This window comes from Falco biarmicus, chromosome 6 (assembly GCF_023638135.1).
Source record: "Falco biarmicus isolate bFalBia1 chromosome 6, bFalBia1.pri, whole genome shotgun sequence".
NCBI classification, from domain to species: domain Eukaryota; kingdom Metazoa; phylum Chordata; class Aves; order Falconiformes; family Falconidae; genus Falco; species Falco biarmicus.
Window position 1 is genome coordinate 79,282,348 of NC_079293.1, and position 27,883 is coordinate 79,310,230.

The following is a 27,883-nucleotide window of genomic DNA, read 5'->3' on the forward strand; positions in this document are numbered from 1 at the left end:
TTAACGACGCTGCTTTAATTCAGTTTTTAAATACAACATTCATGAAGTAATTAAAGTAATGCCGAGTTGCCTAAAAAACCCCCACAGTCAACCAACAAACCCAACGCAATCAGCACTTCTGGCTGTGGCCCAAGATCTGATTTGCGCTCTCGGTTCCAAGAGCCTTATGCTAACATGTAGCCAGCCAGCAACGTACTTCTCTAAATATTAATTTTAATAGCAAGTCTTTTAATTCCCTGTTACATTTTCACATCCATGAAATATTCGAAATCACGTTCCTTCTTCCAAGTCTAGAAAAATGCATTTAAGTAGCCATTACACATCTCTTTAAATATATATATATATATATTAAAAAAAAAAAAAAAAGGACAATGTGTAGTCTGTTTTCAAAAAACAAAACGACAGTGAGGATACAAATACAACTCTAACCCTCACGGCAACGGTTTGTAAGTGGTAAGGGAGAGCTGCCCAGCCAGAAAACGTCACCCCGCTCACCGGGCAGGGGGACCCCCGCCTCCCCCTGCCCCTGCTCCGGCCGCAGCGGTCCGGGTTCTCAGCAGCCGCTTATGTCCCGTCGCAGCATCAGGAGCCACTCAGAGTCGTGCTGCCACAGGTTTCTGTACAGGTATCCTAGCGTCTAACAGGGGAGAAAGAAAAAAAGTACACACTTAATCATCAAAATGCCGTAAATACCACTCCATTAAACTACTTTTTATGTTCCTCAGTCCTTCGGCTTCATATTTCAAATACAAAAGGGAGATTCCAAGCTGCAGTCAATGACACAAAGTATTGTAAAAAAAATATCAGTAGGATTGTTATATAGATAAATCTAAGGAACTAGTTATTAGGGAAAAACCACTACATCTAATGTATGTGCACTGTCCAAAGTAATTCGTAATTTGAGAAGCTCTTTTCAACTTAATTAGGGAACACTTACCAAACATGTCCAGGATTTTATTAACAGCCTCTTGATTTACATTGTAAGTGAATCCATTGGACCTACAGTTAAAAGAAAAACCCTTTTTTCTTCAATGAATATTTCTTGTTCCGGTCATTTCTACATAAATAATCAGAATTAAACATTTTCGTAACTACATCAAATTTTTCATCCTAACAGCATACATATCAATTTTAAGGACATGGCAGACTTCTAATCAGATTGTACTCAAGGATAGTTACAGTTTCTTTATCCTTCCTCTTGTTCACAAGTCCCCATGTCTCTCTCCCCCCTCAGTTTTTAATAGGGACAACTGCACGAAGAGAGTTTTTGTTTGTTTTCAGTCCTGTAATTTTCAAGACTCTTGCAAAATGGCACCAAATCTTCAGCTGATACCAAATTCTGTTGCACTTGATTGAAAGGGGAATATAGTTACAGACATCTACACCTAGCACAGTGACATGGCAGGGGATGTTACAACAGTACTTTGAGCACTTTCCAAGAGCGCTACAAGCCTTAACTGATACATTTTCTTATGCCTCTGTTCAGGAAATAGCTCAGGGTCATCAGCTGCCAACTACGTTCTGTGAAACGCTCAAGACGATGAGGGGACTTGTTGTATCAGGGACTCCCATAGTTATACTTCTAAACACCGTTAAGAAGCACCACAACACAAATTCATTTGATAACAGGAATGCATGTCACTGCATTTTTGTGTAACAATACCTGTTTTTTAATCTTAGGTCTATAAACTATGAACTGTATATAAAGACTTTAATGACTAAGCTTTCAGTTAAGTTGCTCTGTGATGTTAGTGCTGACCCCCCCCCCCCCCAAATTAGTAGTATCCTTGATTATTGCTTACATTGCCTGATGAGGCATACTGTAACACACAGAGTAACTCTTTTATTAAAAATAAGCAAGACTGTTCTCTTTGCTTACCAAAGCCTTGGGAGAAACTTTGAAAACCAAAAGGTAAAAAGGGAGTCAGAACAGCCTGCTAGCGAGTTAATGCATTTTGTTGTTGGGTCCCACAGGAGTCTTTTCACCGGGAAGGGTGTGTGGGGGTGGGGGTGTGTGGTGCACCTCTGCTTCTAAAACATGTACAGAAAGGAATTAGCTGGGTCTCCACCACGACTCAGGTAAATCAAATCAGCCTTCAGTTGACTGGTGCTCAGGCAGTTGAGATTCTACTGTTCTGCTTCATACTAATAGCTTAGTCATTAAGAATTGCCAGTAAGACCACACACGGACTTCTATACACCAAAAAGCCAGTGCTCTTACATTTTCTTCTTCTTTGCTGCACCTAGTTGCACAAGAGCTGCTAAGGCATTTTTCTGCATGTCAGAAGACAGCGCTTCGTAACACTGCGTATTCCCTACAGAGAAAGCAGAAACACAGTTGAAAGCTTTATCACTGTCCATTAACAGGCTACACTTGCAAAATCATATTTTATAACGGCTGTACACACCCTTCTCAAGAAGTTGAAAAACAAAGTTGCGTGCTCCAGGTATAAACTGCTTCTCGGTGAAGGCTTCTTTTGTTTCCTTTGAGAGGTATCTGAAAATTAGCTAACGATAAAAAAAAACAATTAGCACTTCTTTTCTTTTGATTGTCAGCTTGTTATGAATTTCAGACATGTCCTCATAAGTACTACTGTTAAACTTTGAAAAGGGCAGGAGAGGAACTCAAAAGGTATCCTTAAACAGAGCACCTGGAATTTTTATTACTGTTTAACAGGCATGAGAATCCTAAGTAAAATAAATAAATAAGATTCAGTATTACTATAATAGTTACCTTAGACATTAGTTTAACATTCCTGTTCTCACAATCAAAAACAGTGTAATTTTTTTAAAGCAATAGCTGTTTTACAGTTGGGAAAACCTGGGCAGATCAGTACAAGTTCAGCCCAAGTCACACACCCGATCATTAACAGATACCACTAGGTTCAAATGTCTACAGCACCACCAATCTTATGCTGACGTATCTCAGATTTTAGCCTGTGTTTTTGCATACTTTGCTTATTACGTTGCTTAATCTAAGTGTTCAGTCTTATTAAAAACTTGGAAAACCAAAACTATTTAAGGAGCTATACGGATGCCATTAATAATTCCCCAAAAAGCTATTAGATACGAGATGCAAACTCATTTCCATACTTGGCAGGACAGCCCACATAAAATGAACTAAGCAAGAGCTCCTCATAAGAAAAAGCAATGAACCTGATAGCAGCACACTCCCCATGAAGCTTATAAATCCATAACAGGCCATCACATTACAATTTAGTCAACTGGAAGAGTCTGAGCCAAAAGCTGAAATCAGGATCCTAGGGAGAGGGTGGTGGTTTAAGATATTAATTACTGCGATTTCTCAGCTCTTGCACTCCCCAGCCATAAAAACAGTCACTCTTTATACAGCAGAAGTATCACAGCTATCCTAGTTTCCCTGTAAAACACAGGAGGAAGAAAAAAAGGATAATTTTCTGAACAACAACATACCTGATAACCTTCCACAAAAGGTCTAAACATAGCTGACAAGAAAGATACTATACAACTTCCTTTGTCAGTAGGGTAGATTTCCTGTTGACTTGTTTGAATGGCATCACATTTTGCGAGTAGAAAACATCCTTCCTCAAAATCCTGGGAGAGAGAGCCATAACTGAAGTTCTGACATCTACAGTAAGTGCAGCTACCTTTCCCCACAAAATCAACAACAATAAAACCACAACAGGACACCACTTTTATTACTGAACTTGGTCCTCAAGAGACTCCAATCAACATTTTCCTATATACCAAAAACACCCTTATAAAAAGGCAGTGGGAACATGTTCTAAAACACAGCCATATCTCAATGCACAACACGCCTAGGAACAAAGAAAACAGCTTGTGGCTGGTATTGTAACAGCGAGCCTGAGCTCCCTCAGGATTTTGTCAGAATAGGGCCAGGTTGTCTGGTTTAGGGTTTTTTCTGTGGGTGTTCTTTATTTATTTGTAAAGTCAGGGTTTGCCTTTATCTCATGTCCACTGTTTGTGATAAACGATAACGTAGTTCACTGACCTGCCCTCTGCAAAAGAGGCAACACAATGGCCAAAAGTTACAAATTACGGAAATGTCAATGACAAAACCATTTTACTGCCAACATGGGCATAAAAAGGGAGGGGACACAGGACACACACACACACAAAGAACATGAGAGGGTGGGACACAGACATGGCAGACACATGGACAACTAGAGGGGTGGGTTGCTAAGAGATCCCTCAACATTACAGTGACTCCTTCATTTGACTCCAGTAAAGTCAGTCATAGCCAGTCACCTTCCTGTTCCCTGCTTGGTCCTGGTACTTAAGAAAAGATGCAAAAGGCAACAGTTGCTAACAATGAAAACTAAACATAACAGTGCCCATCGGCCTTTAAAAAAAAGGCCAAATTCTCTTCTATATAAAAATCTGTAAGATTTTAATATAATTTGCAAGTCTTGATGAGTCTCAGGAAAATTATACTTCTCTCTTTTTTTAATGCAGGAAAGATCACAGGTATCACCATCAGATATTTGGCCTTAGTGTTGATAAAAGTCACGTTTAACCAGTTTTAAATCCAAATAAAAACTACACGTGGACTTACCAGTTTATATTGGGTGTAACGTTGAACCAGTTTTTTCACTAATAAACTTGTGCTCACCTGCATTTCAAGCTGGCTGGACTAGAGCCAGCTTTGACCCAGCAGGATGTGTACAAACTGACACGCCAAGTCCTACAGAGAGCAAAGTGCTGCCTGCAGTTTTCACAGCTTGCCTGGGTCCAGCTGTGTTAGAAGAGCACGCAGATGTACTGAGCCTTGCAAGAAGGCAGTATGCTGGAATAATACTGGCTTCATAGGAGTATGGTTGTATGGGGCGAGTGAAACGATGGGAAACTCTTTTCAAGCAAACAGGTTGCAACTAAAGCTTCTATAAGACTCTAAGAAGGACGCTTATGCTATCAGGAAAGTTCGCCCTTCAAAAACCTTCACAGGCTGCATCACCTCAACTCTGTAGAAGATTTTGGCTGCAGAAATGTAAATCAAGCCCTACTATAAGCACTCACCTCATAGTGCTCACAATGTACTTATTTGAATCTACACGAGATAAATGCCAGTAATAAAAAGCTAAAAATGGCTCAACCATAAACCATCAAATATTAAAAATAAGCCTGTTAATGCTCAGGGACATCAAAACCTTCAGAGTTCAGGGTATAAGAGGCACCTGAGCCATTGCACAAACGCTACAGAGCAGATACCACCATGCGGTGCAGTTGAGGAGCGGTGGGTAGAGGCGGGTGCAGAGGCGTGCGCTAACCAATGAGGCACTGGGTGTTGGCACAGTTCTCTGGTAGCCCTGCATCACAGACCACACACGTGGAGCTACACAAAACAACTGATCACAGCTACCCTAGAAGGGGTATAATCAACCAGAGGACAACAGGCACTTAAATGTAGAACTGCGTACTCTATTTGTCAAAGGTAACAAGGGCATACAATGGTTGATCATTAATTGGTATAACACCTATAGTTTAACCTTCCGAAAGAGCAGCAGTGCCCCTCTGCCGCACAGTCTGCAAAAGCTTTGAAGAAAAATTATCCAGGTGTACCCTCAATGAAAATTACTGTTTTGCTTCTGCACTGACAGAACATACCCACTCTGTGACCAAATTAAATTAAATCTACATTAACACTGTTTTCTTCACAGCCTAAGTTCTCTTTCATAACTGAAAGAGCAACAGGACAGTATTTACACTTCATTTAAAAGACTGCTTTATGTACATTTTTATATCTGTGCTAGGAGACTGGTAGCTTTATAAAAAAAAAAGCCAAACTTCTGCTACAGTTCATTTTAGTCGTTCAGAATTGAGCCATTTCTGGATTTTTATTTTTTTACTGGAATAGAGGGAGAAAAAAAAGGTTGCATACACAACCTTGTGGATTCAGACAATGTTTTGCAACTAACCAAATGATCCCCTGTTAAGTTCTCCCTCCCACTTACAGATCAAGTTGATATCACTGTGTTTATCGCAAAGCACTTGTTTGGCAAAGCCCTGATATCAGATGCTATTTTAGTTGGCTGTGTTACTGACTATCAGTATTTTTGTATAAAGCATGTTTTTACCTTCAATGAAATGCCAGGAAAGAAGATGAATTCATCAGAGAAAACATCTCTCAAGAAGCTGAAGCAGCTATAGACTTCCTCTGAAAAAAATATTGTAAAGTATTGTTGTATAAAAACATAATTTTAAACATGTAAGTGAAAAGCCATTTACTCCTTATTTTAAAGGGAGTACCCACTTCAGATAAAATCTGGAGTTGACGTTAAAAGCATACATACGTAATACAGCAGAAACCACTGCAACAGAACATCCAAGCACTCTAAGCACTTGATCCAACTGTTACCAAAAGGAAAGAGCAGGGAGTTGTAGCTTCTCAGAACATGCATTAAATACCACGTAATCAGATGCTGCACAAAACTAAGGTATTTATCCTGTGAAGTTTCTTTAAGAGCCAAGAATTGGAAAACATTGAAATACTTCAGAAATAGTAGTGGGAAGAGAAGAAAGACTGCAAACTGGCTGTACTGCATGCAAGTGTGAGCTGTGCTAGTCTGCTCAACTCCAACAAAGTCAGACACTGAGGAACTGGGATCAGCTCTTCTTAACCCTGCCCTCTCAACACAATATACCTGCTTTCAAAAGTATCAAAGGGTAAACAAACAAAAAAAGCAAGTAAAATACCCCCATCCCCTCCCAACACATCCACCTGATGTCATGGGACCTTATCCAGAGTATAACGGTCTCAGGTAGCTCCCACCAGCTGTCACAGGAACTTCATGCTCCTCTCACAGCTGACAGCACAAGGAGCAAAGCCAGCAGACTCTCAGGGCTACCCAAACGTACCTTTTCTGAAGCTGCTTGTCATCTGCAAGGCAACTGCCACCAGAGATGGACGCACAAACACGTTCAGCAGCTGGTTTCTGTAGGTGGCACACATTAGGATGGCCAGAGCACGCTTAAAGACGATTTCCCCTACGGCTCCATCTTCCACTCCTTTATCATTTAGGACCACGTGGCCATTGACAAGCCGAGCAATGTTTGAATGCAGGGTGAGGCCAGATATGACTGCTTTTTTGGCACACAGGTTATCTAGCAGGAGAAGGCAACACTCAGGAAGATGCAAAAGGGAACATAACGGTATTGAAACAGCCTAAAATGCACCAGAATTTCATGAAGTTTTATCACTGAAGACCAATTATTAAATCAAACATTGTTAGAGAAACGTTATAAAATAATCCACACCAGGAACTGGCAGCCTAGGCATACTATGAGATGGGGGAGAGGAAAAATACTTGACATTTCTCTAATGAAAGCACTTTAAATTCTTCCACTTGCTAACAATGAAAAATACTTCCTTTGTCTCTGGAACAAGTATTCTGAGCCTCCAAATAAAAGAGGATAGACACACTAATCGGTAAAGAAACAGAGACCATACTTCTGCTTAGGCATTTTTGACACTACAAGTTTTGAATCAGATGCACAAATCTTGGTAATGTTTTTCCTCAGTTCTCACATACAAGGAAGGCGTCACCCCAAATTAAGTTTAAAGAAATCCTAATGTAAGTATCATTAACATTATATGCCTGCTCAAAGAGAAACCAGACTGTACTTAAACCCAAACCTCTTCTAATTTCATAAGACAACCCTTTTAAAATGCCTAAAGCAAGGAAGTGTGCGGGTTTGGGTTTGTTGTGGGGTTTGGTTTTTTTTAACAGCAAAGTTCTCTGCAGGCAGGCGTGAGTTCCACAAACCTCTGGGCTTTGGTCAGGCTTTTTTGTCAGTGTGACACACCACAAACTTTATTCAGATAAAGAGCAGCATCTCAAGTCTTGAAAATACAGTCACCTTTTTAGAACACTTTACACTTTAAACACTATCAAAACATTCCCTGTGACAAATGTGAACTCTGGTAAGCAAGGAAAGAAGCAATAAAAACTTCTTATTGAACACTAAAATACACTTTACATGTTCACAACACCACAAGCGTATCAAATCCATATAGCCTCTGATAGAAAAAAACCATAATTTTGTATTCTTTCCCCTTAACATATATTTCACATAGAATCTCCTTGCATCTTCTTTGCTCCTTCAGCCTACTTTGTTCCAGTTCTGCTCAAGTTCCCAAGTTTCCTGATGCAGTAAAAAGCAGAAGCCTGAGCAAGTAATTTTGCAGTTCCTGTTTTTAAGATAAAATTTCTAACAGCCAAGCAAATGTTCTGCTTGTAACAACCAACCAGTATGACAAAGGCAGAAACAACCAGCTGTCTGGAGACAGAGGAATGGACAGGGTACGTGTAGTTGCTGACTTGGTGATGTTGCTAAGTTAGCCTTTAAAATGTATTTATTCTTTCAAATTGAATACCATTGAAAACAAAACAACAAACTCTTGTTTCTAGGCAACTGATGCCTAGAGCAGGGCCAGCACACTCCCAACAAAATCTGCTCAGTTGTTGTCATTGCTCTATTTCATCACCATGCTTATTTGCTATTCCCTGACTACATCTCAACTCTACTAAAGTGAAAGCTTACTCACTGTTGCTAAGAAAATAAACAAAATAAATAAGCAAACCCAAATGTGGTTATGTTTTTCAGTTTACTGTACGGTAAGATTCTAAACAATGTTTAAATATTGCCATGAAATTCTTCCTTTTACCAGTTTGGCAGAAGCAGACCTTGTCTGCATTCACTGCAGTGCAGACCCCTGAAAGGAGAAGTGGTTTTCCAGAAATGACGGAGTTCTGTTATAACTATAGCCTGCTCCTATTTCTTTATTGCAGTAGTGAGAGGGAACCCTGATTATACACAACTACAAAAGCAAAGATCCATAGCTTAAGTCTACCTACAGTGAAAAGGTAAACATACTTGCATTACACATTATTTTTTCTTTGCTAGTTTTACTACTAATGTCCTAAGGCTCTGAAATTAGTTACCTGTGTCACCTTCGTTCACAGACAGAAGTTTAAAACAATTGTTCAGATAGTTTGGAAGGAGAATCAGCCTTTCATAAGCCAATATATACATATACATAACATATATAAAGAGTGTGTGTGTGTGTATGTAAATATATAAATAAAATGACCAAAGAAGCCTTCTACCCAAGTGTCATCAGTGTTTCTGGGGATAAAGCAGAATTTAAAAATAAATAGACAACTTAAGTTTTGATTTTCTCTCACCCATTTGTTTCCACTAGTTCTTTGCCACAGTAACAACTTACACTATAGTCAGTATCAAGCAATAAATATAGCATTACAGCAAGTTAACTGCTGCATTCAGAAAGACAGACACTAGGCAAATCTCAGTGCTCTAATAGAAATACCTTATAATTTCCCCTTCATCCACACCTCAGGATATAAGTAAAATATCTGTTCTGCTTCCACCTAACTGTTTTTCAAAGTATTATCTTCTACAGGCTAAGTCAGAACCTGTCAGGTTTTAGCATCATTTTTTAGCATATCCTAAAATCCATTTACAACTCCGAGAAAACATGCTGTAAAGTTGTCACCATACAGTGCTTCCACAGAAATATAACTTATCCTTCATAAACAACAGAAGGAATAGAAATAACACTTTCTCTGCATACCAGGCCATTCAATGAATCCTCCAAAAGTCTGAGTTAAGCCTTTAAGCCACTGGGTTTTTTCTATTAGAAGTTCAAAATCCATGGCTGGCAAATTCTGGAGCAGGACAGCAGCAACTAGCACCCATGGGCTCAAAACCATGTTTTCTATTTGCAGGAGCTCCATTTTATAAGCTACGTCACTGACAAATTCTTGGATATCCTCAGATGGCTTTTGGGGAAGATGCCTGAAAAGAACAATGCAATTCAAGGTCAAGCGCTCCAAAAACTGGAATATAAATCACACCCTTCCTTATTTCTTCCATATTGCTCCTGGATCTATAACTACTTTACAGCACCTAACATCTGGAGGGTGATTCTATGTCCTGTGTAGAACAGAAGTACAGAGCATAACATCAGTAGCTTCATGACACTATTTGAAACACATCTCTCTGTATTGATGCTGTGCACTTGCTATCTCGAAATAAAATTCAAAAGCATTGTGTTTTATATAACAAATTGCAAAAGCCACCCAATCCAGTCATAACTACAGGTCCCTGGCACATGATCACATAACACACTTTGCAGTAATAAAGCAAGAAGGGAGAGAAAGGCAGAACTTTTAAGTGGCAAAACCACCAAATTCTCAGAAAACAGAGCTTTGCCTGGCTCACGTATCACATTAAATTTTAAAATGGCATCTTCTCGTCACAGTGCAAAGCTATTCAAGTAACAACCTGTTTCAGAAACACCCAATCACAAGCACGATAAACCTCTGCTCAGACAAAACAGGTTCGGCGGTCTGAATAGTCAGATGGAGGGGAGGGGAGAGAAGTTGAAAACAAAGTACAAGAGAATATCTTCATTATTTTACATAGGTGAGGACTAAACAAATGCTTTTCCTAGGCATACACCACGGAAAGATGTGGTACCTGGGAACCAAATTGTATGGGCACCGACTGATTCTCCCAGATGCCAAGGTTCTAAGTGATACCGGCTGGCCAACGTAGATATGTATGGTACCAAAATTGTCACTGAGGATTCTTCTGGCTTTTAACAACCCCTATGAAAATGGGAAGAGTAAAACTCAAATTTTGGTGCCACAGGGTGTATATACATCCACCTATGTTCTGTTCTTAAGGAATTTACATACAGATGTAGATTCTTTGGGCTTTGGGACTCCCAGGAGTTCATATGCATAGAGAGATTCTTCTAATATCCTCTCATAACTGATGCTGATGGGAACAAGGTACGTGTCAAAGACTTCACGTTTAAAAAATGGTTCCATCACAATGCTGAGAAGACCTGCAAATTGAAAAAAAAAAGAAAAAAGTGAACCATTTGTCTTTTTTGAGGAAGGAAAAGCAACTGCAATTTAACTTTGAAAAAGATACCTTCAAATTTTAGAAACTGATTATAGGTGTGCACTGTGCCTGTTCTCTTGTCAATCAAGCAGAAGCACAAAACATTGCTCAAGCTTTAAAACAGAAGGCAAATGTAAGCAATGCATTTGGACAGCTTGTTTGTGCTTTTTGCAGCAGTGCTGCTCTGCACTCAAACAGCATCTTTCTTCTGCCCATTACTCCTACAGTTAGCTTACAGTACTTCTCTGCTGGTCAGGGGACACCTATTTTCTAGAAAGAAAAGGGCGAAGAGTTACGCAATTAAGTACACAACAGGGCAAAGGGAGAGAAAGCAGTAGAGTGCTAGAGACGTGTATTGCCATTCTTTGTATAGCCTTGGAATTCCAAGCATAGTGTTTTCCACTATTCTGACAGGCCTCACCAGTTTCCCACCACTTTAACATCCCTTCCTGTCTGAAGAACTTAGTTAGTGGCACATAGCCACTAACGAAAATATAAGAATCATAAAAAGTTCCAAGTGTTCAACAAACCTACCAAACTTTGGAGTCAGAGTCTTGGCAGTGCGGCTTCTAGTCCCTTCAAGAAAAAATTCAATTGGGGCATAGCCACTCTTCAAATGTAAAATAAAAAGAAAAGCTGGTCAGAAAAAAAACTTTTCTTCTTTACTGCCTGTAAATAGTTTCAAGTACTTAAAATGTAAGTAAAGGTTTTTTTAATGGAAGCCACGCATATCTAACTTCAGTAATTTCTAAGCTCATATTCATCCATTGCATTTGACACACCATATAGTTAAATTAACAAAAATACTGTGTCTGTCATGAGATACAGGCACATGATCCAAAGCAAGTGATGAGCAGCAATTTGTTTACTACCTACTGTTGAACTATAATAACAACAGAGTGCATGCATGCTCTTCACCGACAGTAATTCTGAGGTAGAATGCATTTAATCAGATCACAGTGAAGACTTTCAACCTCATAGCTATAATATCATGCATATTTCACATGAATCATTCCAACACAGTATTTCTTAAGCATACATTTTTAGAGTTCAATAGTTTATTTACCCTTAACATCGTTTTTACATATTCAGCAAACACTGCCCAGTAGAGTCTGTTCCCACCAAAGGAACGTCGCATAAAAAAGGCACCTGCCCTTCGTAGCAGCTCACCAACTATCTTCATTCCTAGGAAATCTGAAAATCAAACAAACACCAAAACCACACACACAAAACCTATTGATTAATATCAGCTGTCACAATCAATCACTTTCTATATATACACTGATCCAATTGCCAGAATAAAGATCTCTTCCAAGAATTCTGTTGTTACAAATACCTTTCTTTGCTCTCAGATTGTCTGCAAGACTTATGTGAATGTGAATGGCATATTATAATATGCTTGCTTTTTTTTTGGGTAAGCAGCATTCACTTAGAGCAATTTATTTTCATAATTTAGATGGCCAGATCTCAACCATAATAAATACTTAAGTTTTGAAGTAATTGTCTCTCTCACCTTCAGAAAAATCAGTTACCACTAAATATATCCTAGAAGACACAGAAATTAAATAGGATAATATAGTGTAACTGGTTAGTTATGATTCTGACTCATCACTTTGTACACCAAACTGGCTAGAAGTTTTTAGTTTTCTAGTTTTAAGCAGTGATGGTCAACACTTGTCAAAACCAGGAAACACTTAAACGTTAACAAATTTATTAGGGAAGCATTTAAAACAAGTCTACACATCAGCTGGCCATGTGCTGCTTCAACCTCCTTGCCACCTCAATCCATGAAACACTTGTGAATTTATTTTACCGATCAAATATCTGTTCTCATTTCCAGCTAAAACAGTGACAATAACTGCCTTGAAGATGTCATATAATATGTCACACACACATATGTATGTGAGATAGATATCTATGTAAAAATATATGAAAAAAATAGATAAAAATAAACTGGCTACAGGACTATGGGCAGCCATAGTAGCTGTCAGAGCTTCCCATGTGCAGAGGTCCATCTTCTTCCCTTAATCTCCCACCACCCTCCCTCTCTCACTACAACATAGACTGTATCCCACCCTCCTGCCATGTCCTCAACAACCCAACCGGGACTGACTCCATGCTCAGCGCCCCTCCCCACCACACACTGCCACCCCACAAAATGGGACTGAAATGCATCCTTTCAAGCCCACACCACCTCACCAGCTCTGTGCCTCTAATCTGACCTGCTCCCAAGACCTGAGATAGAAACCAAATCCCAGCACCAGCCAGATTCCCGCTAATGCACCGTATGAGCATGTACTCTGGTGTTACTGGTAACTGTTTACCTTCCCTTAGCTAACCCCCACAGATCTATCTGCATCCTACTTGAAGCCAAGCGATAACTGACAAAGCAGAGGCACTTTCCATCTATATCAGAAAAGCGTCTCTCCACTCAGCACAGGTACCACTTGAGAGTGAGTTTGTAAACCGCATCTTGTGAACCTCTAACACAGTATGCAGTAAATACAACTACAACCATAGGGAACTGTGTTTTCTCCAGAGGAATTTAAAATACTACACATGTGCAGCAGTCTAATCAGGCTGCAAGCCCCTAATTCTGAAGAACTTTGACCCCAAAACACCTGAAAAAATGTTAATCACTAAAAAAATAATCCCTCTAAGATGAACTAATAGTATCTTAAGATACTGTTTTGAGGCCCAAAACACAAAAAGGGTCTAATCCAAAAGTCAGCAAAGGATTTCACTGATACCTATGGCAGCACGTGACCAGATTCTGAACAATATGCGACAGGTAAGCAGCTGCAACACCTTGATCAAGGCAGCTATGAGACATCAACTTCTGATTACACCAGAATCTAACCCGCAGCACCCAGAGGCAAGATAGCACTAACTCAAAGACCAGCAGAATCTTGTCTTCCCTAGCAAGCACATTCTCCCAGCTTCTGCTAATTTTCTGCTGGTCTTCCTAACCTCTGTAAAAGCAGACTACAGGAGAGCAGCAGGCTCCCAGACCTTAGCTAGCTTGCCTATGCACATTACAGTGCTGCACCAGACCTAAGGTTGCTGTCTGCCTGCTTGGAAGACCTGGTTGATACCCAAGACTTCCAAGATGAGGTTTCTCAGTTAAGTGCTGCCAGAGTCCAGATTTTCAAAAAGCACATTAACTCAGAAGACATTTACTGTTAAAGTCTTCAGGAACTGATCTCCACAAATATACTGGCTTAATCTGCTTTAGAATTAAGTATGTCCAAAATTGTGACCTCTGATGTGAAATTTCCTTTCCCAGCCAGTTCTGCTCTCAGCACTCCACGTAACAGAGTCCTGCCAATGCTTCAAGGGAATCAGCTGCATCAGCAACAAGCGCAAAGGTCATATCTGGTTATTATGACAACACTTGAAACCATATATCACAAAAGATTCTCCATACACAGTACATCTTGTGCAAGTTTTTGCCTGTTCCCAGGCCAAAAAAGCAATATAGAAGTCTTTTTCACAACATCTATCTTTGCCCCAGCCTTGGATCTATAGACGGGGTATTACTGGGTGAACTTGCTATGAAAAAAATAATCTTTGATTGGACTCGGCACCAATGAGAAGCTTTCAGACACTGTTAAGTGTCTCACCCAAGGAGGTTTGAACAAGACATATTTGGAACAGAAGTTAAACACAACTACTTATAGTAGCAGCTACCAGACCCCTTGCTACTGATTCTCTGAATCCTGAAAACATCATCAAAAGAACATACTTGCCTATTCCTGCAGCAATGACAGGCAAAGCCAAGTCATACGTGTATAGCAAGTAAGACAGCATCAAAAAGTCTACGTAGCTTCGGTGACTGGGCAGCAGTACAACGGGATGCTCCTGAATGGCGTGTTGTAACTAAAAAAAACCAGCACAAACAATACTGTTCCAATATTTATTGACTGTTGAAATTTGCAAATACAGACCTTCACAGGCTTTAAGGCAAACAGAAGCTGATTTGTTTGAGGGTGGTTTCTCTGTCCACATGCTCTATACCTTTTTCAGCACAGAACCATAGGAAACTTGGAGCAGTAGTTTTCAGACTAGCAACCTGTGGTTCACAAGCATTACAAGATTCAAAAGCCAGAGCCACCTCACTACTTGATAGTCTAATTCAAATCCCTTCTGATAGGGATGGGAAACCCAATAAGGGCTGTCAGGGCTGACATTGCTGTCTTCCAGGAGAAGCATTACACCCTCCAGAACAATGAATGAATGCAATGAAACAGGGGGGCAGCAGCTCTCTGGAAGACTGAGGCAAACTTAAAGCATCTCCTGCCTCAGAGGCACACAGTGTTTCACCACCCTTAGCCGTACGAAGGTTTTTGCAGAACAGCCAACCCACTCAGCCAAATAAAATGAAGTTTTCAACCCCAATTCAGCTAAATGCATTACTAAATTTAAAATAGCAGATAGAAAAAACTCTTTTCACTGACACAAGGCATTCCTTACCACACAAAGTGCTTGGAAAATGTAAAAGAAGTCCTGCTGACTGTTTGCCTCTCAAATACTTATGTATCATCTGCCTTTCCCCCTATCCATTTACTAAGAAATGCAGTAATAAACACAAATGCAGTCTTTTTTTTCCAAAGGCTATTTTTCATATTTGTTACTTGGTGCAAAGATTAGAGTCTTTGTTCAAGTGACTGGTATGAAAATATAACTTCCTCCCTCAGTACTCACTCTCTGCATTCCTTCTTCATTCACACAAACTCTCTGGAAAAGCTGTTTAAATATTTTGCTCAGAGTAAAGGCAAAAAATCTGACAGCTCCTAATTGCATGCTGTGGCCCATCTCATCCAGGATTTCCATGGCTTCTTCTTGAATAATATCAGGCGATTCTCCCATCTCTTTTGCTAACTGATGAGAAACAAAAACAAAATAGCAGTGAGATGTTTCCTTCTCCTTGCTCATGCACGCTGTTTTATGTGCCACAACAATTATGGCAGAACTACTGCAGTAGTCAGCAAGATTTTATTTTGTGATAGGCATGCATCTAATCATACAGAATCCGTTCAGTGTCAGCCAACAAGAGAAAGCCAAGTTAAAGCTGTTCAAAAAGCAAGAACGAGCTTAGATCTCAATGGTGGGGGGCAGGGTGCGCAACAACTTCCTCCCCCACCCCAAACACACCAACTGAATGTTTTAGCCTGTAGCATCTTCATGGGAGACCTAAGTTCAAAGAACACTTCCTATATTATCAGTCTGAAGAAGGCTGTATGCTACTTTCTTTGACTAATAAAATTAAACCTATGTTTGCAGAGATATTCACAATGTAAATCTTTCAAGTGCATTTGGGTTAGATTTTTAAGACTTGGCTGAAGAACCTCAGCCCTATCACCATTCAGTTTCTTTGTAATGTATTACTTTGGCAATGGTCAGTTGAAATGCATACAAAGCACTGTCTCTACAAACTTTGCATATCAGTTATCCTTTTTCTGTTGCTATGCTTACTCCCTTTTGAAGTTTCTTAAAACAGATTTAAATAATGGTTGCCCCTCCTATTTGATACTTTGATTCTAGAAATATTTAATGGGCAAGTTAGTCTTTTACTGTTACGGAGTGAGGAACATGCCTTTAACTGAACATGGAGGAAAGAGAATGGCAGAAGAAAAAGCCTCCAAAAAAGCATGGCTGTTTAAACACCAGCACTGCTTACCTATTATTTCTATTTTGTGACATACGAAAAAATCCATCTCCTCCAATCTACCTCCATATACCACCTTACTATCATATCTACTGGTTCAATCGTGTTTTAATAAATGCATTACCCTTCATCCTGTGTATTTCCACATGTAGCTATAACTGATTATTTTAACCATTTTAAATGGGAAAGAGATACTGTTCTCATTCACCAATAAAAGGCTTACCACACAGCTGATCCTGCGTGAATTAAGTGCACACCCACTACAGAACTAAACACTTACACCCCAAAATCAGGTATCAAAAACTCAGACTAGTCATATAGAGCAAGCTAAACCAAATGCACTTAATTTCACATACTGAACATTAGTAACCTCAGCAACTTGTAACAAGAACAAATTCTATTACGCCTGTGTAACCCCTGCCCAGACAGGAGGCCCACTGATCATAGACTGTTGGGCATATTGCCAAAGGCAGTCTCAGTTAGATACTTCCAGTAATCTCTAGTGCAAAGCTGATAACTAGTTTGGAATGGCAGGTCTGCTAACCACCCTCAACCACTTGACACTAGCCAGGAAAACAATTTTCCATCAAAAAAGCAGCACTTCAGAAGAAAACATCAAAAAAATGTCCTATCAAATCCTTTGTAAAATATTTTCTTTCAATAAATGTTTTAATGTTTCTAAAGTTGAAAGATTCTTTTTTTTATTATTTTATTTCATACTACTTGGCAATTCATGATGGCTATATACTTTGTAGAACATGGTGTAGTCTGTCACTTTGTAACAGGTTTTGATGTATCATAGGTAACACTGACCATTTACAAAAACAACAGAAAAATTTTAGGGTAGCCACTCACTCAGGACTAACCAAACCATCATATATACTTCTATTGGCCTGGAATTACTTTCCATCAATACTGAAAATAGTTACTCTGCTAACTAACACACACTTTTTATTTCAGCCATTTCAACACAATGTAAAATATCAGCCAGTTTGACTATAAAATATTTTATTCATTACAAAGTAGCAGCTGCCCTTCATCTCAAAACAAAAATAGTTACGTCTCAGACAGTGTTTCTAATTCAAAGAATTCTCTGTGAAATTTAACCCTCATTTTAGGGAAAGTAGCATTTATGACAGATTCATCAATATACCACTTGCCTATTAAATCCCTACAAGGCATCCTCAAGGTACAAAAATGTCTATTAAGAAGAAGAGTGTTTATGACTTTCACAGTGTTGTTCTGTGGCAAGGACAGTGGAGGAGGGGGCAGGGGGAAAGCCAAGCACATTAGATAGGTTAGGTGGTGAAGTGTTGTATATACAAACTCAAAACACTATTTCATCAGTGAGCTATCCAACAGCTTTAGTGGCAAGTCCACGGTAAACTGATATTTGTTTTTCCTGCCAACAGAGTACAGCTCTTCAGCTACTGATTATTTGGACCATCCTTCCAACTACAGCTATCATGTTTGACAAGGTCAGCAATAATCTTTTTTTCCCCTGCTGCCACAGAAATCTTGGCTGTGCTCAATTTATCTCGTCTTACAGCTCAGTGTCCAGACTCACCTGCTTGATAACATATTGAACTTGCTCTGACTGGAGAACAGCACTTTTGATAGCATTTGGCTTGCAAGGTGAAAGTCCCTTGTAGATCACAGGAGTATAGCATTTCATCGCATATCTCAAGTCACTGGACAATCGTCTTTCCTCCAAGATATCTTCAAACTCATCTCTTTTCTTTGATGTGAGCTCTTTCTGCTAGGAACATACAAATATAGAATGAGACACTGTCTCGAGCCATTCAGTGGTCTGCTTGGCTGCAGTACCAAGGTAATGGCATGCAACATTTTCGCAGTGTTTGGGGTTTCTTTTTAGCTTTCTATAGAGCCTGCATTCCACACTCTCAGTGCATGAACAATTACCTGCTTGGAACAACACTGCAGAAACTAAAAAGAAGAGAGAAAAAAAAAAAAAGCCAACACAAACCCCCAACCCTTCCCAACCTCAAAGATCCCCAAATCACCCTATGCCACATGTTACTTAATTCTGCCCAACAGGAAGAAGTTAAGAGAACACCTGGGCTTTGAAAGTTAAAGTGCCTTGCCTCCAGCCTCTCCATGATTAATAGGTATTAACTAAAACACCTTTGGTTCCAACTCTCACAGCTGCATGAAGACAATGCCATGAATGATATTAGAAAAACACAATCATGAACACAAAAAAATAATCCCTGCTACTTTTAGCTGCATCAAGGACATTAGTGATCTGTGTTGGCCTGCCCCAAGCTTGCACGTAAAATACATAAAACACAATCAGGCAGGAACAAACCAAAAGAACCATTATCAGCCACATGAAGATCAAAACGCAATATGGTGCACACATAGGTAAAAAGAGAACACAGCCTCTAAGCAACCAACACCACTGCTAAGCAGGAAAGCAAACAGTATGTGAAGAATTAATTGTGGATCCACCCCACTGCAGAAATCTCGATGACAAAACTCCTCTTGAGCCAGTAGGCATCCCCTGCGCTGGAGAGAGATGTCTCCTATTATCTCCTATAACACCACAGTTCGTATGAATGACGCCTCAGTCTTTCCATAACTGAAACTGTATTTCTCTGAACTTCAAAACATCAGCAATAGCCACCAGACAAGGAAGGCAACTGCAGCAAGCCTCTGTGAAACATAAATATAGACGTATTGGTTGTGATCAAGTATATTTATTAGAAGAAGATGCTAAAAATAAAAATGCTTATGTCTTCCCCTACAGCACCACCTGAAGGGTAGCACAGGCACCCCTTTCATTCATTCTGCCTCCTCTCCCTATACACAACCTGTGCAGAACCAACGTGATAATGAAGGATAAAGCATGTTGTTTCATCAGCTCTTACAACGACCTTTTCTGATGTTGAGAGGAAAGCCTGGCCAGCAAACACATGGAGGAACACCAGGAACAGACAAGCAAAATGCCCAGCAATGGCAGCTGGGTTTTCAACCTTTGGAGAGGGAGTCAGGTTTCACTGCCAGCTGACCGTAGCCACATCAGCAACACCATCAAAGCAGCTGACATTTTAAAGTAGAGAGCAAACATTTAGTTCCTGTTCATTCATCAAGACACTTTGGCAAAACAAAACAAAAAAAAAATCCCACAAATTGGGAATACCTCCACTTAAGAAGCACAACAAATCCTTCAAAGTCTCAATTGTATCAAAAGGCATTTTCATTTTATCAGGGAACACAAATCCTACTGTAATGTTTGACCTTCTCATATTTCCCCCCCACAGTAGAGTCAAATTTGGATACCATCCTTCTACTATGGTACCATTTGGGAAAACATCCAAATTTTCTTTCCATTACTGTACTTCAGAGAATTGTCCCACAGAATGAACTCTCCAGGCACATTTAAAACAATCCTATACAAGGTATTAAACCCAGGCCTGTATTCATTTAAAACTTTTAGGGTTTTTTCCCCTGCAAGATTTAGCATTACAGTTTTCAATCTTTATTCCACAGCTTTCAGCTAGCTGGTGTTTTGCAAGAGATTGTTAAGACTGAAAATAGTTTGTATTAGCCATCTGTTGACACTGACACCTTCTATCAACCCCCATGATTAAAAATAAAACAGAAAATAAAATCCCTTATGCTCTGTAAGCGTGAAAAAAGATAGCTCAGAACAGAATCAGAAAAATTAGGTGGCTCTATATATACACCTGCTTAGATCAGTATGTGACAAGTCATTGCTCAAAGAATCTAAGCAATATTTAGGTCAACTACCAAAGTTTAAATCCTGCGATGTGCAACTACACAAAACCCAGACAAAGAAACCCAGCACTCAGCTCGGGTATCATCAGCCACATCAGCAGTCACCGCGCTGCTACAGCTGTTCCCCAACACGGCTCTGGTGAGTGCTTTTGCAAAGGTCATGGCCCATTGAAAAGTCACCTCTCTGCTACTTTTTTGACCCTTCCAGATTTGATGTGCAACTGATTGCTCTCCATGGCAATTGTTATTTTCATACCCTGTCCATGAGTAGTGCTGAGGGAGCCAAAACACACACTTTACCAACCGCTAAAGAAGAACGGTGCTTTTACACATGACAGCCGAGCTGCTGGTCCAGCTTCAGTTGCCAACTGGTAGAGAGCACACAGAGTATGTGCTGTTGGTGACCTTGGCATCAGAAAATTCAGCTACACGCACTGTTCCTGCAACCCTGGTGAAGCACAACAGCAACACAGCAGGAGCCTGGAACACACCTGCCTCCGTACAACCTTCGGCGGCAATAAAACATGGGTGCTCACAATCATCGTGCTTGGGATAGCAGCGTACAGCCAAGGAGGCACAGGGGAGAAGTTTGGGAACCTCTGGCAAAACCAGCTGTTTCCCTCCTCCCCCAGTCCCCCCTCCAAATGCAAGCAGAGAGGGGGGTTTAGCACCCACACCCAAATCTCCTGGTCTGGGGCTGGCATAGGAGCTGCAGAGGGAAAACAAGGTCACTGGTGTCAACGCAGGAGAACCCGCTTCAGCCCCTCCACCGCCGCCACCATCTGCCAGGCCGGCCACCGGCCAGCACCTCCCTGAAGGTGGGCCCCACCGCTCTGGTCGGTGCTTCACGGCGCTCGGGGCGGGGGGAGAAGCGGCGCTCGGGATCGGGAGCTGTGACTGTCGCGACACGACAGGTGCTGGGGAAGCAGCTGAGGGGACGCGGGCTCGGGGTGCGCAGCGGCGGGGGAGGTGAAGTCGTGAGGGGGGAACGTGCGGTCCCGCCCGGCCGCCACCTGCCCCCGCAAGGCCCGGGACAGGCCTCGGCGCCCCCCGCATCCCCCGCGCCGGGGTCGGGCCGGGCAGGCTGCGGGCCACACACCCACACCCACCACAAGCCTCGGAACTCCCTGCGGAGCGCGGCCGCCGCGGCCCCCGGGCCCCAGACCGGCGAGGAAGGTCGCGCCTGGCGCCGTCACTCCGCTTCAGAGCGAACGGCACCGCCAGGGCGCGGGGGCGAGGCGGGCAGCCCCCCTCCCCCCGGCCCCGCTGCCTACCGAGTACATGGGCGCCCCTCGCCGCGCCCGCCCGGGCGCCGCCGCCGCCGCCATGGTCCTGCGAGCTGCGCCGCGCCGCCCCGCGCCCCGCTCCCCCGCCCTACCCCGTCGCGGCGGCCTCCCGCCCGCAGCCGCCTCCCGTAGCGCCCATGGCCCCGCGCCGCCCCGGCTCGGCTGCCCGGCGCGCTGCGGCAGGCGCGGCGGAGGGCGGGGGGACCGCGCGATGGGCGGCGCCATCTTGGGGGCGACGGGAGCCGCCCGGGACCAAACGTCCTTCCGCCCGGCGCCCCGCGGCAGCCATGGGGTCGCGGGAGCCGTGCCGCCGGCTGGAGGCGGTGCTCAGCGCCATCTACGACCTGGGTGGGTGAGCGGGGCCGCGCCGCGGGCTGCCGGCGGGGAGAGGCCTGCGCCGAAGCCGGCGGCGCCGCGGCTTTCCCTGGGGGGCCGGGGCAGGGGGGGGGCTGGGCGCGCTCACTCTGAAGCGGAGCGATGGCGGCCGCGCGCAGCTGACCCGCGCCGTGTGTTGCGGCCCGCAGGTGAGGAGCCCAGCGCTCGGAGCGCCGCGGCGGACACCGAGGCCGGCGCGGCGGCGGAGCGGATCCCGGGCCCGGAGCCGGCGGCGGGCGGGCGGCGCGGAGCCCGCGACTTTTTCGGGGAGCTGCGAGCCGAGCTGGGCGCCGCCGCCGCCGTCCCGCCGCCCTCCGCCGCGCCGCCCGCCGTGGAGGTCGTGGTGTTCCGCGGGAGGAAGAGGAAGGGGCGGCCCAGCCCCGCGGCAGCACCCAGCGGCGGTGCCCAGGTAGGGCCGGGGGCGGATGGGCGGCCGGGCGGTCCCCTCCGCCGCTCCCGCGGGCCGGGTGCCGCTGTCCCGTAACGGGGCGGGCGGCCCGGGCGGCACCAGCCGCTGAGCACACGGCGCTGTACGGTGCAGGGTTTATTTTAAAGCCACATCGGCGACTTGAGGTGGAGCCGGCACTGGCCTGGGATGCCCCTCTCTGGTGCTTGTTAAACCAAACCAACCCCTCTGCATGTTTGGGACTTTTTTTTTTTTTGCTGTCTCCCCAGTCTGCCACCGTAAATTGCGAGATACCTTTCATAGTTCCCTCTCCCGTACATAGTTTCTTCCCTCTTGTTAGTACAGCTGCCTGGAAATCCAGGATCCTTCGGGGATCTGTGCCCAGGTCGATGGCATCCAGCCCTGCTGATTCCCAACAGGGCTACAGGTAGGGGCAGGCTGAACCAGGGCGGGCAGGGGGTGAAGATTTATTATTTTCCCCCCCCCCTATCTCAGAAGATGTCTGGATAAGTATCCTGTATTTGAAATAGGTGTATCCCAACAAAATAAACTGACCTGCGGATAGGACGACCAATATGGCAAGAAGTGAATGAAACGGGAAGCAAAGCCTCTCGGCTCCTTCTGTGCTTAAGCGTTGGGAGCGCTGCTCTGTGCCTGTCAGTAGGTGCGGGTGCGAGGTGCCCGTGCTTTCTCCTCTTCTCTGGCATCACAGCAATGCTTGGCTGTTGACAAGCAACAGGCGTCTTGGAGGATTGGTGTTGGGGGGGGGGTGTGTGTGTGACATCATTAGATCTCAGAACTCTGGTTTGGTTTGTTGGTGCTGAATGCCCTTGTGCTACCAAAAACCGAAGCCGAGTTGCTTCGACAGAGAGGCCTGGATAGGCTTGGCTGGAAGCCTTCCACACTGAGCAGAGGGTACCTTGCGGGTTGATTAGTCTCCAGATTTTATAGCTTCTCTGCTTCTTTTCTTTGAGTCATGTTCATGGCTGTAACATCAGAAGCCCAATCCTAAAATAAGCTCCGATGAGCCAACACAATGGCAGTCTTGAATTCAGGGAGACTTACTGGTATCTGGGGTTTGACTGCTTAGAACTGGGAAGTTCAAGAGTCTAACCAAGCAGTTAGTTGAAACCATAAACTTCTGTGCTTTTTCCAGCATGTTTTCCTCTAAAAATTGCCCTAGATATCTATTTTCTTATGCTTTTTACAACTTAAATTTTTCAGCCTGAAAAGACTGGTGTTAGGCTTGTTAGTAAAATGCTCTGAAAACGACCAGGTTTGTTTGTGGTTGAAATGGACAGTTTTGTGTAGAAGCTTTTGCAGAGTTGCGAGAGGTTTGGGTCTAGCTCTGGCAGATGCAGAGGGAAGCCCTGGTGTAACCCTGGGACCTGATCCTGTGAATCCATGTGACTTAATGGCCTGGAGAGTGAAAAGGAAATGTATTAAAAGCATTCAGGTTCAGTTTTAACATATAGGTAGTACTCCTGCTTCCTTAGAGGGGATAGTGCCCTTGAAAGCAAACAGGGGAAGACAAACAAATGCTCTTGAACAGACTGCAGTTTCCCTGCCTGTGCTGCCTGCCTGCATCAGCACGCTTGCAGGCAGAGCATCCGCTCAGAGAGGAGGTTCAGCATGTCCTGCCTGAAATCAGGAGTTGGACACAATCTAAAATAACCCTGGGGGATGCATTACTGCTCTGAAGTGTCTCACTCCCATATCGAGCAGGTGTGGAGCCCTCCCTGGAGATTTTGTACTGCTTTTTCTTCCTGGGATATGGTCTGTTCCCTCCTGGAGAGTTCCTCTGTAAACTGAGAACGGCTGATGGAAGGTCTCTGTGTAAATCGTAGTGTAGAAAAGATGCAGTTTTCACTAATCTCATTTTGAGCAAGTGTTTTCTTTAAACAGCATTGTGGGGTCTGCTGTTTGCTAACAGTGTATCTTTTGGAGCTTTTTCTCTTGCATTAGTTAAAGCTGGATATGCCTGTCCATGCAGTTGCAAATTAAGATTGTTCTGTGTTGCTACCAGCTATCAGTACATGCCCAATTACCACTGTGCTCTCTGTCTCAAACAAAATGACTTAAAAGTTCATGTCCTATCCTGCATTAACAGTTTGGTATGGATTTGGAAACAGAAATACATGTGATGCATAGTTCACATGTGGCAGTTTTTGTCTTATAAAATGTAATTTATACTCAAAAGTATAGGAACTAATTGCATCTATTAATACCTTTCTGAATTATGAAACTCTGTGTAAGTGTTAGCAGATCATCCAAGCAAGAAAATGCAGGACAAAGCTATATGCACTGTGCTATAAAGGTACCCTCTAAATTGTACAAGGTTGTTCCAGTAAGACCCAGTAATACCTACATACTAAAAGTGCCGTTGAGACTGTCTCCTTTAATAAATCCAGGTAATAAAGCTAGAGAAAGATATTGCTGGAAAGCTCTAAAGTATACTCTTCCCTACAACTCATTTTACATTTCGCTGCTTTCCAAAAAACTATCACAATCAGCATTTGAACTGGTGCTACTTGTTATATTAATTCAAAATGTTTTGTTTATAGACCAAAATAGTGGATGAAGAGAAAAATGCGAACGAACAAGAATTCAACTTTGAAAAAGTAAGTCAGCAGGACCTATCTAATCTCACTGTTTTAGTGTGCAGGTATGTGTATTTATATCCTTGGGGAAGCTATGGTGGGACTGGTGGGAAACGTTTCCAGGAAGGGTTGTCTCTTGTAGGTGAGATTTTCCTGCTAGGTAATTTTGGCTGCATGCCACGCTGCAGGAGGAGCATGCTGGCTGTTGTCCAGTGCGCTGTGTGGAGAGGTGTGTTAGAACTCTGTGGCCTTTCGTTCTGATCTTTCAATGGCAATTTGAGGAGGATCGCCATATGTTAGCTATGTAAAGCTATGTGAGTACTCATAATAACAGCATAGCTCTTTCAACCCCGTGGTGTTAATCTTAGATTTCTGATCCTGTGTGGGAGGGAAGAAAAGTGTATTGGCATCTATTTTTGAAACAGCAGATGACTTTTTTCCGTTTGTCTTTTTATTCTCATCTGTTCTTATATGACCATAACTAGCATTGGCCTTCTTAGATACCAATTCATTTACAGATCTGTGCACGTTGTTTTATATGCTTGGCCTCTGCTCAGGGGTGAGCTGTGATCCAGTGAAATCTCTCACTGGAGATCCTGCGTGGAGCTCTGTACTGCTGAGAACAGTGGGAATTTAACTACTGACTTTAAAAAGATTATGAATTCACCATGGGTTTTGCCAGAGTGTTCTGTATGTATGTGTGTAGTTAAACCACTTCACCATCTACCCATCTGTTTTTCTCACTGGTTAAGTGCTCTGCAGCCAAGGAACAAGGACGCTCTGTAAACACTGGGTGCTGTGGGTAGCACATTTCATTGTTCTTTGTGCAGCATATGATTCATTTTTATATGGAGAAGATATGTTCCATTCTATTCCTTGTGTGAAATGAAGAAAATTAAATATTGTCTCCCTGACATTCTTTACCATACAGAGATTAGATGGAGAGTGGTTAACTGTCCTGTAGTATAGCTCCAAACTCAGTTTTATTTTATAGCATGCTGATTTTAGCTATTTGCCAGGGTTTCTTTGGAGTATGACTTTGTTGTGGTCTGTCAAGTGTTATTTTACAACAGGGAGGACAAATAGTGAAATGCTTGCAATTTTCTGTAATGTTCTAGGCTCGTCTGGAAGTGCACAAGTTTGGAATCACTGGCTACAAGAAGCAGGAACAACGTGTATGGGAACAGGAGCGTGCTATCATGCTGGGAGCCAAGGTAATTGTTGCTTGGTTTGTGCTGAGTGGTCACTTGTGGCAATTGAGGCATGGACTTTGCAAGGATGGTGAAGCAAAGACCTTTATCGTTAGTTACAGCTTTTATAAGTTTATGCTCTGTACACGCGCCGCTAAAAGTTTTATTCTTGGTCAGACTCTACTGTCCACGCACCCAGCCGCTGTTCACAATAGGCTATTCTCTGCTGTTCACGCTGTCACCTTGTCTTCTAGAGGTGAGATCACATTCCTCCTCTGTTCCTGTTCCCTCTGGGTTTCTTCTCACACTCCCTCAAAGTTATTTACTGCTTTGCTGCAGGACCACAGCTCCACGTTATCAATGTCAAACAACCCCTTGTCTCCATCCTCTATAATTCTCCCTTTTAGTTTTTCAATTACAAAAGTTTATTTAAACGTGTCGTGGACTGTAGACTGTTTGTTCCTTTCTTTTTTTCTTTTTTTTCTTCCAGATAACCTGTTACATGAACATGCAGTACATCCACAACTCTGAATGAATACCTTTTTTGCAGTGTAAAATAGTCTTGTATGAACCATAAGTCAACTATATGTTAAATCACTCTTCTCCATCACTGTTGTCACTATCTTTGAGTTTCGTAACAATGCCTAGGTCATGATCCTTTAGCTTAGGCAACTTCATCAGGTGAAAATACAAACATTTATTTCTAATACGAATTTGCAGAAACCGTTCTATCCACAAGACACTTTATGGAGGGATATTATGTTGCATTGTGCATGATATATTAGAAGTGAAAAAATGGTGTTCCTGAGAGAAAACACTTCTTTAGATCATTACTTTAGAACTGGTTTTTGCACCTGCTATACTGCAAGAATACCCTAAGCAGTAATGTATCTTTGTGGACTTTGAGATATCTGGGTGATTACATTTAAACTTCACATGCAAACTGATCTCAAGTATAACTCTAGGCACAAGTGTAGGGAATGGCATGCTGTTGGGACACAATCTTTCTTGCTTACAAGGTATAAAATGGTATGTTACTCAAGTTAAAGTCTAATTTCTGTGACAACTTCATTTTCACCAAAGGATTTGCAGTTAAATACACAAACTAATGCAGCTCAGCTGAAGTTTCACTGCTGTAACGGAGTACAGAATACTTTTCCTACTGACCTTAAAGGTTGTGGTGGTGGTGATGAAGGTGTAACAGATATTTGACTTTTAACACAATACAAATTTTCAGCTGTGTTAAATTCACCTGTACACAAAGAACACTTATTCCTTCTGAAGCAACAGCTGAGGATTTGAACAGTCTTTTCACCTTGAGTTGTTCCCAATTTAGAGGTTTAAAAAAAAAAGAAATAATTCAAAAGTATTCTGTCAATATGCTGATGCAGTTGTATGCTAAATTCTGGTCACACTAAAATAGGGTTATGTTCTAGCATTTATATATATGTAGCACTCCATTTGAATTTTGTTCATAAATTATGAATTTCATTTTAGCTCAAATTGCTTGGAATTAGATTAGGTTGCAGTTGTCATCCTAACAACTAGTTTCCACATTTTGCCCCTTAACTGAAAAACACGCATGATGAAAGTGCATATTTATAGAAACAGAAGAGTAATTGAAAGAAAATTCTTATGTTCACAGTTGTTTTTCTAAGTCTTAT

The 27,883-nt window shown here is 42.4% G+C and overlaps 2 protein-coding genes across 3 annotated transcripts in view; one reads left to right on the forward strand and one right to left on the reverse strand.

The window, feature by feature from the left end:
• GNPAT (glyceronephosphate O-acyltransferase) lies at positions 1-21,883 on the reverse strand. Of its 2 annotated transcripts, none has more exons than XM_056343512.1 (16): positions 21,637-21,883; positions 18,168-18,356; positions 15,637-15,813; positions 14,682-14,811; positions 11,999-12,126; positions 11,467-11,542; positions 10,722-10,873; positions 10,501-10,631; positions 9,593-9,816; positions 6,856-7,101; positions 6,075-6,154; positions 3,433-3,573; positions 2,409-2,508; positions 2,222-2,315; positions 938-999; positions 1-637 (listed from the first exon to the last, which is right to left on the reverse strand). In XM_056343512.1, exons 1-16 carry the CDS (start codon positions 21,871-21,873, stop codon positions 594-596), a joined length of 2,211 nt encoding a protein of 736 aa, XP_056199487.1. In that variant the 5' UTR covers positions 21,874-21,883; the 3' UTR covers positions 1-593. The 2 variants fall into 2 exon arrangements, with proteins under 2 accessions (XP_056199487.1, XP_056199486.1); XM_056343511.1 differs by having other exon boundaries at positions 18,168-18,359.
• Positions 21,869-27,883, forward strand: part of C6H1orf131 (chromosome 6 C1orf131 homolog) — a 12,652-nt gene continuing 6,637 nt past the window's right edge. Inside the window, exons 1-4 of the mRNA XM_056343513.1 lie at positions 21,869-21,996; positions 22,173-22,432; positions 24,994-25,050; positions 26,148-26,243. Of these exons, the coding sequence (XP_056199488.1) occupies positions 21,936-21,996; positions 22,173-22,432; positions 24,994-25,050; positions 26,148-26,243 (474 nt within the window). The 5' untranslated portion in view covers positions 21,869-21,935. The remainder of the gene's footprint in view (positions 21,997-22,172; positions 22,433-24,993; positions 25,051-26,147; positions 26,244-27,883) is intronic.